At 39.5% G+C, this 18,257-nt stretch overlaps 1 protein-coding gene across 1 annotated transcript in view; it reads right to left on the bottom strand.

Moving 5' to 3' along the window:
* The window catches only part of FBN1 (fibrillin 1), a 264,472-nt gene that overhangs the window by 3,783 nt on the left and 242,432 nt on the right, over positions 1-18,257 (bottom strand). Inside the window, exons 61-64 of the mRNA XM_070797597.1 lie at positions 11,418-11,534; positions 11,037-11,165; positions 9,962-10,081; positions 1,383-1,614 (exon numbers count right to left, since the gene is read on the bottom strand). Coding sequence (XP_070653698.1) covers positions 1,383-1,614; positions 9,962-10,081; positions 11,037-11,165; positions 11,418-11,534 — 598 coding nt within the window. The remainder of the gene's footprint in view (positions 1-1,382; positions 1,615-9,961; positions 10,082-11,036; positions 11,166-11,417; positions 11,535-18,257) is intronic.

The following is an 18,257-nucleotide window of genomic DNA, read 5'->3' as shown; positions in this document are numbered from 1 at the left end:
AATGCCATTAACATTTTTTTTTGTATTTTGCAGCAATTTACAGGTTTCTAGTATTTTCTGTAATCCTGCTGAGCACAACACATTTCCTTTCCTCATCCTTTAATTTTTTACCATGAAATATGTAGAAACAATAATATGGATACGTGCTCATTCTTTGTGTGCATTCACATAATTATGAAATTGTTGGAAGCAAACCCCAAATTCACAGGCTTTGGTTCCTTTCTCAGAACTCCCAGTATTTTCATATGCCTGGAACACCACTTACAAGAAGTGTGACTATAAAGTCCCACTGGCCAGAAGCCAGTTTGGAGTGTCACAATTTTTGCTGGGAAAATGATTCTGGCATTAAATTTATAAAGAATGAGTCTACTGAGAGCCAGACACAAACATCTGGGAATTTGAGTCCTATTGCTGGCATTCTGTGCGCTTCCCATGAAACATTCTTTTACCTTCTACACACCCCAAAATGAATCACTTGATGTTTCTGTGTCAAGAAACCAAAGACCACAAAATTAACAATTGGATATATACACATATGTGTGTGTTGTGGACTATGTGACTTTTTGTTGGGAGGAGTATATATAAGTGTGTGCATTGGTATATGTGTGTGTGTGTATTTAATTAAATACACTCTGTGTTCCTAATTAAAAAGTTAAAATGTGAACTCCTTCACAAGATAGCCAAAACTAAGACAGTCAAGTCCAGACTAATTCAACTGGGAAGAAGACCTAAACTTTGAAAATGTAATAGTAACTTTTATATTACTAAATAGAATAAAAATATATCTTCCCAGCCCCAACTCTCACAATACAATGTGGTATGCTACCTGGAAAATATAATAATTATTTTAACTCTTATATTTAAAGTTCTTTTGCAACGTTTAATGTAAATTTAAGTCTAAAATGTAAAATATACTTTGAAACCCTAAAGCACTCCCCAAAAGATATCTTTATGATTTATCCTAACAGGAGCTACATGAAAGCATTTTAAGTCAAGACAGAATCCTGCTTGCCCCAGGAGAAGGTTGCATCAGCAATATGCAATCTGAGTCCAGCTCTGTCAGGGATCACAGTCCCTGTATTTCCTGAGAAACGAGTTGCCTTCCAACAAGATGTGAGGATCAAGAGAAGGAGATAGATAAGCCATATCTTGAGGTATTTACAATGTCGTTTCATTATTTTGTTCCATGTTCTATGAATTTCCAGAAATCTAGATGTCCCCCTTCAAATAAAATAACCTAAAACCTTTGCAGAGCTAACTGGAATTAACTCAAGGATTATAAAAAGCATGGTTCAATGGTACTAGGATAGGTCATTTTGAGTTCAATATACTTAATTATTCTGTGGATGAGAAAGCCTCCAACCACGACCAGCATTGCTTACCCTTGGCCTATTCGGAAGTAGCCAGGTGGACAGGCACACAGGTAGCCGCCCTCAGTATTGGAACAGCCATAACTGCAGGGGGCCTGAGCAGAGCCACATTCGTTGATGTCTTGGCAACCTCCACTGAACTGTTCGTATTGGAAGCCGGCAGGGCACATGCACTTGTAGCTCCCCAGGGTGTTGTGACAGGAGGCTCCTCCACAGATGTGAGCACTGAGGCATTCATTTTCATCTGCAGGGAAAACCAGAAGACGCCACATATGTGATTCTGGGCAGAGGTTTCTATGGAGGAGTTTGGGTCAGGCCACTCTGACCCAGTGCTGGCCAGCTGGCCCTCACCTTGGCTCTTGGGAAGGGAAGACAGGTGGAAGTGGCTGAGGTGGGAAAGGGAACAAGAAAGATGTGGAGACAGATGTGGCCTCTCTCCAAATGGTGAGCAAACGTGGTCTCTGAGGTCAAGTGCATCAGGCGGTGTGTTAGAGGATGGCATTCTGAGGACCAGCAGACTCCAGTCCTCATCTGAAGCCAATGGCAGTGTGTCCTGCTCTACAGGAGCATCTGGTGAAGAATGCAGGGGTGGTTCATGGCCAAGGTTCAGGGATCAGGGTGGGAGGGCAGGGAGCAGTTCTGTGTGCCTTTGCTTCAGAAGTACCCAGCAATGGGATGACTCTCTACAGCCGAGATGAGCCATATTCCTGGAGGCTGCTTTCCTACTCCTCCTTTTTCAGCATGAATAGGGTTGGCAAGGGCTGACATCCTGCAGGAAGTGTCCCGCTCACCTGGACTTCCTTTTCAAAAGTCTATAAAAACCCCCAGGTGCTTGCTCAGGGAGTGAATGGTGCCTTCTGGTATGTCTGCTCCCATCTCTGAATGGACCTCCTTATCTAAACCATCCTCCTGCCCAGGGCATCTGGGCTGTGTCTAAAGCTAAGTACAGCTGGAAGAGATTCAGTGCAGACTTCATGGGCACTAATTGGGGAAAACCCACAAGAGACACAGATGCTGTTGAACGGGCTACCCACAGGGACCAGCCAAGTCTGATGGTAATACATAGGAAAAAGAAATATAACTTTCCCAAATTAATTCAAAGGGAAAAAACCCTCAAGTTTCTTACTATGTCTGATTTATACTTTTTTGAAACTTCCAATATATTTTTATAGATCTGCCTTTGTACAACAGCACAGAAGTTTGCTGGTAAGACATTTCTTTTTTTTTTTTTTTTTTTGGTAAGACATTTCTTAACTGCTATAGCCCATTTTCAGGCTTATGTCCACTTGAATGCATGTAGATTGGCATTCTCCTCACTTAGCAAGTATCTACTTCCAATGGAAAAGAGGAAGAAGGCAATTTAGTAACACTTAACATTTACTGGATGCCTACTGTGTGACAGACAGGATACTAAGTTGTTGTTCAGTCACTAAGTCGTGTCCAACTCTTTGTGACCCCATGAACTGCAGCATGCCAAGGTTCCCTATCCTTCACTATCTCCTGTAGTTTGCTGAATCTCATGTCTATTGAGTCGGTGATGCCATCCAACCATCTCATCATCTGTCACCCTCTTCTCCTCCTGCCTTCAATCTTTCCCAGTGTCAGAGTCTTTTCCAGCGAGTCGGCTCTTTGCGTCAGGTGGCCAAAATATTGGAGCTTCAGCTTCAACCTTAGACCTTCCAATGAATATTCAGGGTTGATTTCCTTTAGGATTGACTGGCTTGATCTCCTTGCAGTCCAAGGGACTCCCAAGAGTCTTCTCCAGCACCACAGTTCAAAAGCATCAGTTCTTCAGAGCTCAACCTGCTTTATGGTCCAGCTGTCATATCATGTACATGACTACTGGAAAAACCATAGCTTTGACTATGCAGACCTTTGTTGGCAAAGTGATGTCTCTGTTTTTTAATATGCTATCAAGGTTTGTCATAGCTTTTCTTCCAAGGAACAATTGTCTTTTAACTAGGTACTTCATTTGCTTAATGTGCTTCACAATCATGGAGGTAGGTATTAAAATCCCTGTTTCCCAGATGAAGAAAGTGAGATTCAGAAAGCCTCTCCAAGATCTCCCAGCAGCAGGGCAGATATGCACACCCAGGTCTGTCTGACTATAAGTCTCATGGTTTCCTTTATATCAAAGTGTCTCTCAAGAGATTTGCCCTCATTTACATTGTTCCTTTCCCTTTTAGTTTTTCCTTATTTGCTAAGGTAGTTTCATTTTTCAAGAAAAAATTGTTTCAAAAAAAAAAAACAACACCTTTTTTTTTAAATTAGGAAAACAGATGGGGAAAATGGTAAGAGCAGGGTACTTGCATAAATATACACACTTCATATTGCCTTCCACCCTTTCTTTTTCTCTTCCTTCTCTTCATCTCCCTTCCTTCCTTGAACTCCCCCTGCTTATCTGTATGTGGTTACAGAGAGAAGGAGTAGATATACAGTAAGAAAGCCATTGGTTGAGATGCCTGTTATGGCACAGTGCCTAGCTATGCATCTGTTTGAGACCCTTTCTATCAAAGGACTCTCAAGTACCCAATCAAAGTCACTTAGGTTCCAGGGTTCCTAAAACAAAATGACTTAATATGCCATCATCTGTGTTCTCCTCCCCTTATTTTAAATTAGAGATGAGCTATGTGATAGAAACCAATGGAGACCATGGGCATCAAAGGATGTATGAAGAACCAAGGGTGGTTCCTTTGGTGAAGGAAGTATCTCCGGGCTGGATTCTCTGTGCCCTGCATACCCACCTCCAGACTTCTCAGCTCTACAAGCCTGATCAGAATGGAACATTAATAGGCTCTTCTTCCGTATCCTATGCTTTTTGACTGGGCTCAGCCATCTGTTACCTGCTGGGACTCTGACTGATAAATCCTCTAAGGTACAGGTATATATGGGAAAGACCTGTTAATAGAGAGCTTAAGATTTACTCTTTTGTTCCAAGGGACAGAAACAGGACCAATGGTTAGGAGTCAGAAGCAGAAAAGGTTCATTCTTTATGAAAAAGAAGGTGAGTACCTTTCCTGGTTGGAGAGGGAATGACATGTTAGGAAACAGATAGATGAGATCACTGTCGAGGTTCTTTCTAACTTGGAGCATCTGTTTTGGTCAAGAACTCTCCCTATCCCCTTTTCAAATTCTTTTCTACTTTGACTTTTTTTTTTCCTCCTTGAAAATCTAATAAGCTTAAACTTGCTTTTCTGGGTTAGAGAGGTGGGGTGGAGTGGACCACGGACTAAGATAAGAAATTGGCAAATGTTCAATGTTTGAAGCTTGAAAACAATCTGTTTGTGCACTCACCCTTTCTATCAATATACAAATTCCATGATTTGTTTAACATGTTTTGCACTTTTCCTGACCTTTTTCATCCTGTGTGTGTACCCTGGAGCAAATGGCTACACAAGGAATTTTTCTACACTATAAAATCTTTGTTTTATTCTTTTAGTTGTTACTTAAATTGGTAAGAGTTTTGCTCTTTTTATAAAAAGAGATGATTCTAATTTGAATGAAATAGGATTAGAATCTCTGAAAGACACTCCTTAAAAATCAGATGGAAACCCACCCCCTCTAAACTCAAAGGTTCCAGCATCAGGCTTGCACAGTATGTCTTAGCTGTGGTGTTAAGAGAGAATTCCAAAATGTAGAATGGGCTTTCCTTTACTAATTTTCTCTAGGTCAAAATGGGTCAGCTCCAACTTTAAGCTACAAGTTTGATATTTTCTAGAAAGCAGTAATATCAGTGGCCCCATACCCTAAACCTATCCATCTTCTAAAAGTGAGCTTCTGGCTGCTTAGAAGCAAGGATCCAGAGAGGGCTGGTCCAAGAGATTTGCTCTGCAAGGCTCTGAGGAGCTCATTCTGGTCCAAGGCAATGCTCATTCTGGATAACTGTAATTCCCAAGAATTATGAGAACAGTTTGAATCGGTATCTTCTGGGCATCAAAACCCCCAAACCTCTTCTCACTTTTTTAAACTAAAGTTTAGTTGATTTATAATATTGTGTTAGTTTCAAATGTACAGCAAAGTGACTCACTTACATAGGTCCATCCTTCTTGCTGCCAATGGCAGTATTTCATTTGTTTTTATGGCTAATATTGTGTTTGCATATGCATGCATTTTTTAAAACCAATTATCTGTTGGCACTTCGGTTGTTTGTAAATAGTGCTGCTATGAACATTGAAGAGGATGTATCTTTTCAAATTAGAGTTTTCATCCTTTCAGGATATACACCCAGGAGTGGGATTGCTGGATCATATAGTAGCTCTATTTTTAGTTTTTTAAAAATAGCCTTCACACTGCTCTCCATAATGACTATACCGATTTACATTCCCACCAACTGTGTAGGAGGGTTCCCTTTTCTCCACACCCTTTTCATATATAAACCTTTTGATGATAACAGACTTATTTGAAGGTGGTAGACTTTTTGATGGTGGTTATTCTGACCATGTGAGGTGATATCTCATTGTGGTTTTGATTTGTATTTATTTAATAATTAGCAATAGTGAGCATCTTTTCATGTGCTGGTTGGCCATGTCAGAGAAAAGACTATCTAGGTCTTCTGCCCACGTTTTCATTAGATTGTTTATTTCTTTGGTACTGAACTGTAGGAGCTGTTTATATATTTTGTATGTTAACCCTTTGTCAGTTGCATCATTTGCACATGTTTTTTCCCATTCCGTAGACTGTCTTTTGTATTGTTGATGGTTTTCTTTGCTGTAAAAAAGCTTTTAAGTTTGATTTGATCTCATTTGTTTATTTTTGCTTTTATTTCTTTTGCCTTGGGAGACTGATCTAAGAAAATATTGCTACAATTTATGTGCAAGAATGTTCTGCCTATGTTCTCTTCTATGAGTTTTATGGTATTGCATCTTATATTTAGGTCTTTAGAGCAACTGCAGTGTACTTTTGTATATGGTGTGAGGGAGTATTCTAACTTTACTGATTTACATGCAGCCGTCCAGGTTTCCCAACACTACTTGCTAAAGAGATTGTCTAGTCTCCATTGTATACTCTTGCTTCCTTTAGTGTAGATTAATTGACTGTAGGTGCATGGGTTTATTTCTGGGCTCTCTACCTGTTCCATTGATGTATATATCTTTTTTTTTTGTGCCAATACCACACTGTTTTGATTACTGCAGCTTTATATCATAGTCTGAATTCTGAAAGGGTTATGCCTGTAGCTTTGTTCTTTTTCCTTGGGATTGCTTTGAAAATTCTGGGTTGTCTGTGGTTCCATATAAATTTTGGAATTATTATTTTTCTAGTTCTGTAAAAAAAGTTATGGGTATTTTGATAGGGATTGAATTAAATCTATAGATTGCTTTGGGTAGTATGGCCCTTTTAGCAATATTAATTCTTCCAGTCCAAAAGCATGGGCTATCTTGCCATTTCCTTGAATCACCTTCAGTTTCTATTATCAATATTTTATAGTTTTCAGCATCTAGGTCTTTCACTTTCTTGGTAAACTTTGTTCTTAGATATTTTATTTCATCTTTTCATGTGATTTTAAATAGGGTTTTTTTTTTTTTAATCTTCTCTTTCTGATATTTCATTGTTGGTGTAAAAAAAAAAAGGAACAGATTTCTGTATATTAATCTTGTACCTTGCTACCTTCTGAATTCATTTAACAGTTCCAATAGTTTTTGTGTGCAGTCTTTAGGGTTCTCTATAGAGATTATCATGTCATCTGTACACAGTGACAATTTTACCTCTTCCAGTACAATGTTGAATAGAAACAGTGAGAGTGGGCATCCTGTCTTGTTTTAGATTTTAGTGGGAAGTCTTTCAGGTTTTCACCGTTTAATATTATATTGGCTGTTGGTTTGTTGTAAACGGCTTTTATTATGTTGAGAAATGTTCCCTCTAAAACCACTTTAGTGAGAGTTTTTAATCATGAATGGATGTTGAATTTTATCAAATAGTTTTTCTGATTCTGTTGAGATGATCATGTGTTTTTTGTCTTTCCTTTTCTTGATGTGGTATAACATATTGATTTTTCATGTGAACTATTTTTGAGACCTGGGAATGAATCCAACTTGGTCATGGTGTATGACCCTTTTTATGTATTGTTGAATTTGGTTTGCTAATATCTTGTTGAGGATTTTGAACCTATGTTTATCAATGATACTGGCCTGTAATTCTTTTTATGTAATGTCTTGTCTGGTTTTGGCATCAGGGAGATGGTGGCTTCATAAAATGACTCTGGGAGTGTTACCTCCTCTTTAATTTTTTGAAATAGTTTGGGAAGGATGGGTATAAGCTCTTCTTTGAATGTCTGGTAGAATTCCCCAGTGAAGCCATCTAGTTCTGGACTTTAGTTTGCAGGGAATTTTTTTCATTACAGATTATATTTTACTTCTGGTGACGGGCCTGTTCAAATGATCTGTTTCTTCTTGATTCATTTTTGACAGCCTTTATGTTTCTAAAACTTGTCTACTTCTTCTAGGTTGTCTAAGCTCACTTCTAGGTGAGCTCCACAATTTTTTGGCATATAACTCTTATATGATTCTCTTAGGATGTTTTTAATTTCTATAGTATCAGTTGTTATTTCTCATCTTTCAATTTATTATTTTATTAATTTGGGTTTTCTCTTTTCTCCTTGGTGTATCTGTCAAGCAATTTCTCAATTTTGTTTATCTTTTCAAAAAAATTGGCTCTTGGTTTTATCAGTCTTTTCTATTTTTAAAATCTCTATTCATTCCTGCTCTGATATTTATTTCTTCTGTTGACTCTGGGCTTTCTTTGTTCTTTTTCTAATTCTTTTCGCTGGCAGATTAAATTATTTGAGTTTTTCTTTTTTTTTTCAAGAAGGCCTATATTATTGTGAACTTCCCTCTTAAAACTGCTTTTGCTGCATCCTATAGCTTCTATAAGGTTGTGTTTACATTGTTGTTTGTCTCAAGGTATTTTCTGATTTCTTTGATTTCACTGTTGACCCGCTGATTTCTTAATAATATGTTTAGTCTCCACATGTCCATTTTTTCTTTCTGTGGTTGATTTCTCATTTCATGGAGATCTTTCTTGCAGATTTGGCTGAATAAGAGGTGTTCTGCCAGTTTCCAGTTGGTTTTCTGTGAGAATTGCTCCCCATGTAGGTGTATTTTTGATGTGTTTGTAGGGGTAGGAGAACTCCACATCCTCCTATTCTGCCATCTTGATCCTCCCCCTCTTCCCACTTCTTAATAGATTCTTTGTTCTGCAAGTCCCAAGCAGAACACAGTCTTCATGGGACCAACGAAGAATCTTCAGGCAACAAGGGCATGACCTGGCCATCTCTATCATCTCTGAACTGAGCATAGGAGGAGGAGGATAAGACCCAGCAGTGGTAGATCTCACCTCTTTTATACTCTTCCCCAAAGCTTCAGTTTCATCCATGGGAGATATGTAATAAGGGCAAAATAGACTCACATGCTGGGTATTGAATCAACAAAGCTTATGCTGGAAATTTTGTGAACAATGTCAGAAACTGGTGATTAAAATCCAAGACCTCTCTGAGCTGGTAATAGACAAAGGCGTTTTTTATTAAAACCAGATCACTAACCAGCAAACTGTGCAGCGTAAGCTCTAGCACTGTGGTTATTTTAGCCAGTCCTACTCACCTCTGCAAAACTGTGTTTTGTAAAGAATCAAACCAGATGAGAAAGACGCATATTTGATAAATGAACACATACCAAATATGTCTTCATTTGGAGTAAAATCAAGCATTGCAACATGGAGCAGTCACCCAGAACGCAGTCACTGTTTTTGAGAAGGAGGGCCCTGTACCCAAGAGAGTGGCAGCCAAAACGGGTCACCAGAGCACCAAGCTTGCAGTGCTACTAGGTGAATTAAAAAAAAGAAAAAACAAGTAGAGGTGACACTAGAAAGGCAGCCCTGAAACATGAAGTGAAGAAAGAGCTTTGGATTCTAGCTCTGGTCCTGCCGCAAAAGAATGGGTAAGGGCAGACTGCCTTTCCTTCCTGGCTTCTAAGCCTTCATTAGTGAAATAATGGCATGGGCTAGATGGATTGGGGTCCTTCTAAACTTGCAATGTTGGGATTCTCTGCTGTCCATTAAAAGGTATTTTCCTATGACCCTGTGGGACCGAAAGTGACAATTTCAATTTAGAGACAGAGTCTGGGACTCCCTTAATTTTCGAAAGAGTTTAGCAATCCTGAAAAAAACTTGTACTCTGCCCCAAAGGTGTATAGCATTCAATGAACCACTTCTGCGTCTTGTGACCAAAAGCTGCTCAAAGTAGCCTTTGGCTGATGGATAGTTTTCAGTCAGAAGGAGGATTTTGTTAGCCTGAAGAGAACTCCAGTGTGGGCTGATGACTAGCAGTGAAGCAGAAGAACAAGGAGATATTAGGAACTAAGGAATTCTGTCAGCATTTCATTTCAAATGCCTTCAAAGTACCCTTGATCATTATTTTTTTTTTTTTCTTAGTTTGCTAGTTTGCAAAGGCTATGACTTCCCTCTGGTTTCAACCAGGTATGGACAATTTGAAATGAGTATTTGTTGCTTCAATGAGAAGTTTAAAGTTTTCAGAAAGAAAGCAGTATTCTGACTCAGGAGCTGACAGCAGTTCATCTTGTGAACAAGGGAAAAGTACTTGCCAACACACTGGTTCCACTGGTAGTGCTGGAGATAGCCCTGGGGGCAGCTGCACCTGTAGCCGCCGATGATGTTCTGGCAGCCGTGCTGGCAGCGATGGTTTCCCTCACACTCGTCCACATCTGAAAAAGAAGGCAAGTTGCCTTTAAGTCACATCAGTGCATGTCTCAGAGGTATTCTCTGAAGCACCATTTATCAGCATATGAACGTGAAAGGCAATTTTAGTAAGACATCTGACACCAAAAATTGTTGTTGGTGTTCAGTTGCTAAGTTGTGTCTGATTCTTTGCAATCCCATGGATTGCAGCAGGCCAGGCTTCCCTGTCCTTCACTATCTCCCAGAGTTTGCTCATATTCATGTCCATTGAGTCAGTGATGCTCTCAAACCATCTCATCCACTGCCACCCCCTTCTTTTGCCTTCAGTCTTTCCCAGGCATCACCAATATTCCACCACCCAAAATTTCAAGAATAGCTACTCTGGAGCTTTTGATTAAGTCCAAGGGAAAAAACATCCCTGGTAAAATCCACAAATAAAAATAATGAAGACACCAATGCAAGGCACAAAAATACAGTATAGGATAGCTATGTAAACCATTTATATTTCCTTATTTGTGCCAGAATTGGAAACCAAAAGGTCAGTACAAAAACAAAATCCTAAAAAATAAGAGTAAAAGGTTTAATCATATGTTGGCAGAAGAGTTATTCCTTATATACTTAATCCACATTGAGGGAATCCTTTCAAGATTCTGGATCCAGTGACTAGAAAATTAAGTGATCAAATTCAGGAATCTAGCTGTTTTTCTTGATTGAGTCACTTCCAATTAGACTAAATTAACAACTGAGCAGAAAGTCTTGTTACATTCAGGAAAAGCCTGTGTTGAGGACACGGTCAAGCATGAACCAAAAGATGTATCTCTAAGATATGGGACTTGTACAAACCAGAGAAAACACTTCCATCTTCAGCTGGCTGTCTCCCCCGTGCTCAGTTCTGATGTCTCATAGAGGATAACGATGCAGGTGTTTATAGGCCACCTCACGAGGACCAACTAGCTGGATCAAGCTGAGGGCTCTACCTACCTTCACAGCTTGCGCCGCTCGGATCAAGTGAGAATCCCCGCTGGCATTCACAAGTGAAGCTTCCAGGAGTGTTCTGGCAAATGCCCTTTGACCCACACAGGTTGATGTCAGAGGTGCATTCATTGTTATCTGTAAGAAGCAGAGGGAGAAAGGAGAGGGTGGGACTTCCGAAGCTCTCTGTGTTGTTTAAAAGGAAGAAAGAAGGGTGATTTGCTCAGAAAAAGCCAATAGCTTTTCACAACATGCATGCATGTACACACAGATACATATACATATATTCACATATTTTCTTGAGTTTTATCTTCTTATTCCAACAGCAGAAGCCCTTGAAAACAAACCCTTCAACGAATACCTACATAGGACCTTCCCTCTCCCACTTACCAATGCAGGCAGTATGGTGTTGGGTAAATCCAGGAGGACATTTACATGTGAAGCTGCCAATGGTGTTAACACACAGGAACTGGCAGTTGTGCTGCTTAGTTGCACACTCATCAAGATCTATAAGAAAACGCAAGACAGGCATTGGAATTGAGCTGAAGTTCAAGAACCTAGAAAGCCACCCTAGGGAGTAGCTCTGTGTTTTCATTTCTACCTCTCAAATGACCTGGTCAGAATGGGACCACAGCATATGGTTAGGAGGAACCCCAGAGATATGGGTTTTAAAGATAAAATGTGGTTTCAGTTCAGACCAAAAATGCATTTCTTTGGTGATCCAAGAAAAACCCATTCCCTTTAGTTATAGGAAAGCAGAATTTTCTCAACAAAGAAATGTCTAGTACATCATAAAATTTAAATAAATTACAAAATGAAATAAAAGATTAAGGATTCTCAAAAACTTCCAAAGCACTGAAAAAAAATCTCTTCAAGTTGAAATATAAAAATAATTATTGAGGGTAAAAATGAATTTTCTCTGCTTGGTTCTTTCCTGTTTGTTGTTTTTTAATCTTCTCAAATGAAATGGTCAACCAGATCAAACCAAACCAAACTAACTGCTTTTAGAGTTTCTCCTTTGGATAAAACAAAATTGAGCAATCAGGAAGGAAAAAAAAAAAAAACTCATTCTGATAAGCCAACAGCAATTTTAAAAAAGACTATCTACAATATTTATCCAAGATTATTTTCCACTTCTCAATAAAAGCCTCTGTTTTGACCAGGCTTCTTTCCTCACTGCCTGGAACCTGTAGGTTCTCTCTTCACACCATTGCTATTTAAAATCTCAAGAGATACAAAGTGTGTTCCAGTTTTTAGTTGAATTTTAATTAAAAAAAAAAAAAAACTGCTGTGAATTTAGGAATCTACCTACCTTTCCCTTCCTCCCTGGCTCTCTGCCTGCCCGCTCCCCCCACCCCCCCCCCCCCCCCCCCTGCGCCCGCTCCCCCTCCCCCCCGCCCCCGGCCCTCTTCCTTGTGAGATTCTTTTATCACTGCAGACAGACTTGTGCTTGGAACTGCAGATCTGTGCCAGTTCCTGGCTAGACTAATATCTGGAGTGGGCTTGAACTGAAAGAACTGCCCATATTTCTCCTAGTGCTGACATCTCTTAGAAACGAGCCAATCCTGTGGTCTTTTATTGCTGGGGAGTTGCCGTTTCTGCTTTTCTGCTTTCTGCATTATTGACAGCTGTATGTCTCCTGCTAGTAGGTGTCCTGCCTGATCTATGACCCCAGGGGCTTTGCTAGAGCATCATCACAGGTTTGCTGCAGCTTATTACCTGCAAATAGGTGAGGGGGACAACTCAGTGATTTTTTAAAAATTTTCACTGTATACTGGGGTATAGTTGATTAACTGTTGTGTTTCAGGTGTACAGCAAAGTGATTCCGTATACACATACACAGATTTATTCTTTTTCAAATTTTTTCTCCATGTAGGTTATTTCAGAATATTGAGCCAACTTCCCTGTGCTATCTGGTCAGCCCTTGTTGGTTATCTAGTTTATATACAGTAGTGTATATACATAAATTCTAAACTCTCAATTTATCCCTCCTCTGCCCTCAGCTTTTCCTTCTGGTAACCATAAGTTAGTTTTCTATGTTTCTAAGTCTGTTTTTGTTTTGTAAATAAGTTCACTTGTATCTCTCTTTTTTTTTTAGATTCTGCATATAAGCAATATCATATGATATTTGTCTTTGATTTACTACACTTAGTATGATAGTTTCCACGTCCACCCATTTTGCTGCAAATGCTATTGTATCGTTAATGACTGAGTAATATCCACTGTATATATGTACCACATCTACTTCATCCATTCATCTGTTATTGGACATTTAGGTTGCCAGTACTCTTGCCTAGAAAATCCCATGGATGGAGGAGCCTGGAAGGCTGCAGTCCAGGGGGTTGCTGAGGGTCAGACACAACTGAACGACTTCACTTTCACTTTTCATTTTCATGCATTGGAGAAGGAAATGGCAACCCACTCCAGTGTTCTTGCCTGGAGAATCCCAGGGACGGGCGAGCCTGGTGGGCTGCTGTCTATGGGGTCGCACAGAGTCGGACACGACTGATGTGACTTAGCAGCAGCAGGTTGCTCCCATGTCTTGGCTATTGTACACAGTGCTGCCCTGAACCCTGGGGTGCATGTAGACTTTTGAACCATGGTTTTCTCCAGATACATGCTCAGGAATAGGATTGCTGGACCATACAGTTGTTCTATTTTTCATTTTTAAAGGAACTTCTAAACTGTTCTGCAGAGTGGCTGTACCAATTTACATTCCCATCAACAATGTAGGAGGGTTTCCTCTTCTCCACACCCTTTGCAGCATTTATTCTTTGTAGACTTTTTGATGATGGTCATTCTGACTAGTGTGAGATGAAATCTCATTGTAATTTTGATTTGCATTTCTCTAATAATTTAGTGATGCTGAGCATCTTTTCATGTGGCCATCTTTGGAGAAATGTCTATTTAGATTTTTCATCCATTTTTTGATTGGGTTTTTTGTTTATTTTGATATTGAGCTGCATGAGCTGTTTCTAGATTTTGGAGATTAATCCTTTGTCAGTTGCATCACTTGCAAATATTTTCTCCCATACTGTGAACTTTTTTTTCATTTTGTTTATGGTTTCCTTTGCTGTACAAAAGCTTTTGAATTTAATTAGGTCGCATTCATTTATTTTTATTTCTGTTACTCTAGGAGATAGCTTGAAAAATATATTGCTGCAACTTAAAGAGTGTTCTGCCTGTTTTCCTCCAAAAGTTTTATAGTATCATGTTTGATATTTAAGAGTTTAATCTATTTTGAGTTTACTTTTGTGTATGGTGTTAAAGACTACATTCTTTTACATGTAGCTGTCCAGTTTTCTCGACTGTCTTTCCTCCATTGAATAGTCTTGCCTACTTTATCATAGATTAATTGACCATAGGCGCATGGGTTTATATCTGGGCTTTCTATCTTGTTCCAATGATTCATATTTCTGTTTTTGTACCAATAACATTACTCTTTTGATGACTGTAGCTTTGTAGGATAGACTGAAGTGAGTGTTCCATTTTTCTTTCTCAAGATTGATTTGACTATTTAGGGTTTTTTGGGTCTCCATATAAATGTTAAAATTTTTTGTCCTAGTTCTGCAAAAAACACCATTGGTAATTTGATAGGGATAGCCCTGAATTTGTAGATTGCCTTGAATAGCATAGTCATTTTGACAGTATTGTTTCTTCCAATCCAAGAACATGGTATATTTTTCCATCTGTTTGTGTCATCTGCAATTTCTTCCATTAGTGTCTTTCAGGTAGAGGTCTTTTGCCTTTACAGGTAGGTTTATTGCAAGGTATTTTATTCTTTCTGATGAAAGACTGTTTCTTTAATTTCTCTTTCTGATCTTTCATTGTTAGTGTATACAAATGCAACAGATTTTTGTGTATTAAATTTGTATCCTACAACTAAATTACCAAATTCATAGACATGTTCTCAGCTCAGTTCAGTCACTCAGTTGTGTCCAACTCTTTGTGACCCCATGGACTGCAGCATGTCAGGCTTCCCTGTCCATCACCAACTCCTGGAGTCTACTCAAACTCATGTCCATTGATTCGAGATGCCATCCAACCATCTCATCATCTGTCGTTCTCTTCTCCTCCCACCTTTAATCTTTCCCAGCATCAGGGTCTTTTCCAATGAGTCAGTTCTTTGCATCAGGTGGCGAAAGTTATGGAGTTTCAGTTTCAGCATCAGTCCTTCCAATGAATATTCGGGACTGATTTCATTTAGGATTGACTGGTTGGATCTCCTTGCAATCCAAGGGACTCTCAAGAGTCTTCCCCAACACCACAATTCAAAAGCACCAATTCTTCGGTGCTCAGCTTTCTTCATAGTCCCAACTCTCACAACCATACTTGACTACTGGAAAAGCCATAGCTTTGACTAGACAGACCTGTGTTGGCAAAGTAATGTCTCTGCTTTTTAATATTCTGTCTAGGTTGGTCATAGCTTTTCTTCCAAGGAGAAAGCGTCTTTTAATTTCATGGCAGCAATCACCATCTGCAGTGATTTTGGAGCCCCAAAAATAAAGTCCCCCAGTATTTCAATTGTTTCCCCATCTATTTGCCATGAAATGATGGGACTAGATGCCATGAACTTAGTTTTCTGAATGTTGAGTTTTAAACCAACTTTTTCACTCTCCTCTTTCACTTTCATCAAGAGGATCTTTAGTTCTTTGTTTTCTGCCATAAGGGTGGTGTCATCTGCATATCTGAGGTTATTGATATTTCTCCCTGCAATCTTGATTCTAGCCTGTGCTTCTTCCAGCCCAGCGTTTCTCATGACATACTCTGCATATAAGTTAAATAAGCAGGGTGACAACATAGAGCTTTGACCTACTCCTTTCCCGATTTAGAACCAGTCTGTTGTCCCATGTCCAGTTCTAACAGTTGCTTCTTGACCTGCATACAGATTTCTCAGGAGACAGGTCAGATGGTCTGGTATTCCCATCTCTTTTCAGAATTTTCCACAGTTTGTTGTGATCCACATAGTCAAAGGCTTTCGCATATTCAATAAAGCAGAAGTAGAGGTTTTTCTGGAACTCTCTTGCTTTCTCGAGGACCCAACAGATGTTGGCAATTTGATCTCTGGTACCTCTGCCTTTTCTAAATCTAGCTTGAACATCTGGAAATTCACGGTTCACATATTGCTGAAGCCTGGCTTGGAGAATTTTGAGATTACTTTACTAGCATGTGAGATGAGTGCAATTGTGCGGTAGTTTGAGCATTCTTTGGCATTGCCTTTCTTTGGGATTGGAATGAAAACTGACCTTTTCCAGTTCTGTGGCCACTGCTCAGTTTTCCAAATGTGCTGGCATATTGAGTGCAGCACTTTCACAGCATCATCTTTCAGGATTTGAAATATCTCAACTGGAATTCCATCACCTCCACTAGCTTTGTTCGTAGTGATGCTTTCTAAGGCCCACTTGACTTCACATTCCAGGATGTCTGGCTCTAGGTCAGTGATCACACCATCGTGATTATCTTAGTCGTGAAGATCTTTTTTGTATAGTTCTTCTGTGTATTCCTGCCACCTCTTCTTAATATCTTCTGCTCCTGTTAGGTCCATACCATTTATGTCCTTATTACTCCCATCTTTGCATGAAATGTTCCCTTGGTATCTCTAATTTTCTTGAAGAGATCTCTAGTCATTCTCCTTCTATTGTTTTTCTCTATTTCTTTGCATTGATCACTGAGGAAGGCTTTCTTATCTCCCCTTGATGTGCTCTAGTACTTTCCTAATAGCATCTTTAGGATTTTATATGTATAGTATCATATCATCTGGGCTTTGCTGATGGCTTAGATGGTAAAGAATCTGCCTGCAAATAGTAACAGTTTTACTTCTTCTTTTCCAGTTTGGATTTCTTTTATTTCTTTTTCTTCTCTGATTGTTGTGGCTAGGACTTCTACAACTATGCTGAATAGAGTGGTGAAAGTGGACATTCTTGTCTTGTTTCTGAACTTAGAGAAAATGCTTTCGCTTTTCACTGTTGAGTATGATGTTAGCTGTAGGTTTGTCTTATATAGCCTTTATAATGTATGTTCCCTCTATGCCCACATTCTGGAGAACGTTTATCATAAATGCCTGGTGAATTTTGTCAAAAGCTTTCTCTGCATCTATTGAGATGATCATATGTTTTTTTTTTTCTTCAATTTGTTGATGTGGTTTATCACACTGATTTGCAGATATTGAAAAATCCTTGCATTCCTGGTGTAAATCCCCTTGATCATGGTGTATGATCCACTTAATGTATTGTTGGATTCGGTTTGCTAGTATTTTGTTGAGGATATTTGCATCTAAGCTCACCAGTGGTATTTGCTGTTGTTGTTCAGTCACTAAGTCATATCTGACTCTGTAACTCCACAAGCTGCAGCACATAAGGTTGCCCTGTCCTTCACTATCTCCCTGAGTTTGCTCAAACTCATGTCCATTGTGTCAATGATGTCATCCAACCATCTCATCCTCTGTCACCCCCTTCTCCTCTTGCCCTCAATCTTTCCCAGCATCAGGTAGGGTCTTTTCCAATGAGTTGGCTCTTTGCATCAGGTGGCCAAAGTATTAGAGCTTCAGCATAAGTCCTTCCAATGAGTTTTCAGGGTTGATTTGCTTTAGGATTGTCTGGTTTGATTTCCTTGGTGTCCAACGGACTCTCAAGAGTCTTCTCCAGCACCACAGTTTGAAAGCATCAATTATTCGGTGCTCAGCCTTCTTTATGGTCCAACTCTCACATCCGTACATGGCTACTGGAAAAACCATAGCTCTGACTATACAGACATTTGTCAGCAAAGTTATGTCTCTGCTTTTTAATATTATGTCTAGGTTTGTCATAGCTTTTCTTCCTAGGAGCAAGTGTCTTTTAATTTCAAGAGGCTCTTTAGTTTCTCTTTGCTTTCTGCCATTGTGTGCATGCTAAGTCACTTCATGCATGCTAAGTTGCTTCAGTCGTGTCCAACTCTGTGCGACCCTATGGACAGCAGCCCCCAGGCTCCTCTGTCCACAGTATTCTCTAGGCAAGAATACTGGTGTAGGTTGTCATTTAAGTCACTTCAGTTGTGTCCAATTATTTGCAAAATTATGGACTGTGGTCCCCCAGGTTCCTCTGTCCATGGGATTCTCCGGGCAAGAACAGTGTAGTGGGTTGCCATGGCCTACTCCAGGGGATCTTTGAAACTCAAGGATCAAAGCTGAATCTCTTGTGTCTCCTGTATTGGCAGGCTGGTTCTCTAGCACCAGCCTGGGAAGCCCCAGAGTGA

Source organism: Bos indicus, chromosome 10 (assembly GCF_029378745.1).
Source record: "Bos indicus isolate NIAB-ARS_2022 breed Sahiwal x Tharparkar chromosome 10, NIAB-ARS_B.indTharparkar_mat_pri_1.0, whole genome shotgun sequence".
Lineage (NCBI taxonomy): Eukaryota > Metazoa > Chordata > Mammalia > Artiodactyla > Bovidae > Bos > Bos indicus.
Note: the sequence above shows the minus strand (reverse complement) of the source record. Positions and strands in the feature narration are given on the sequence as shown.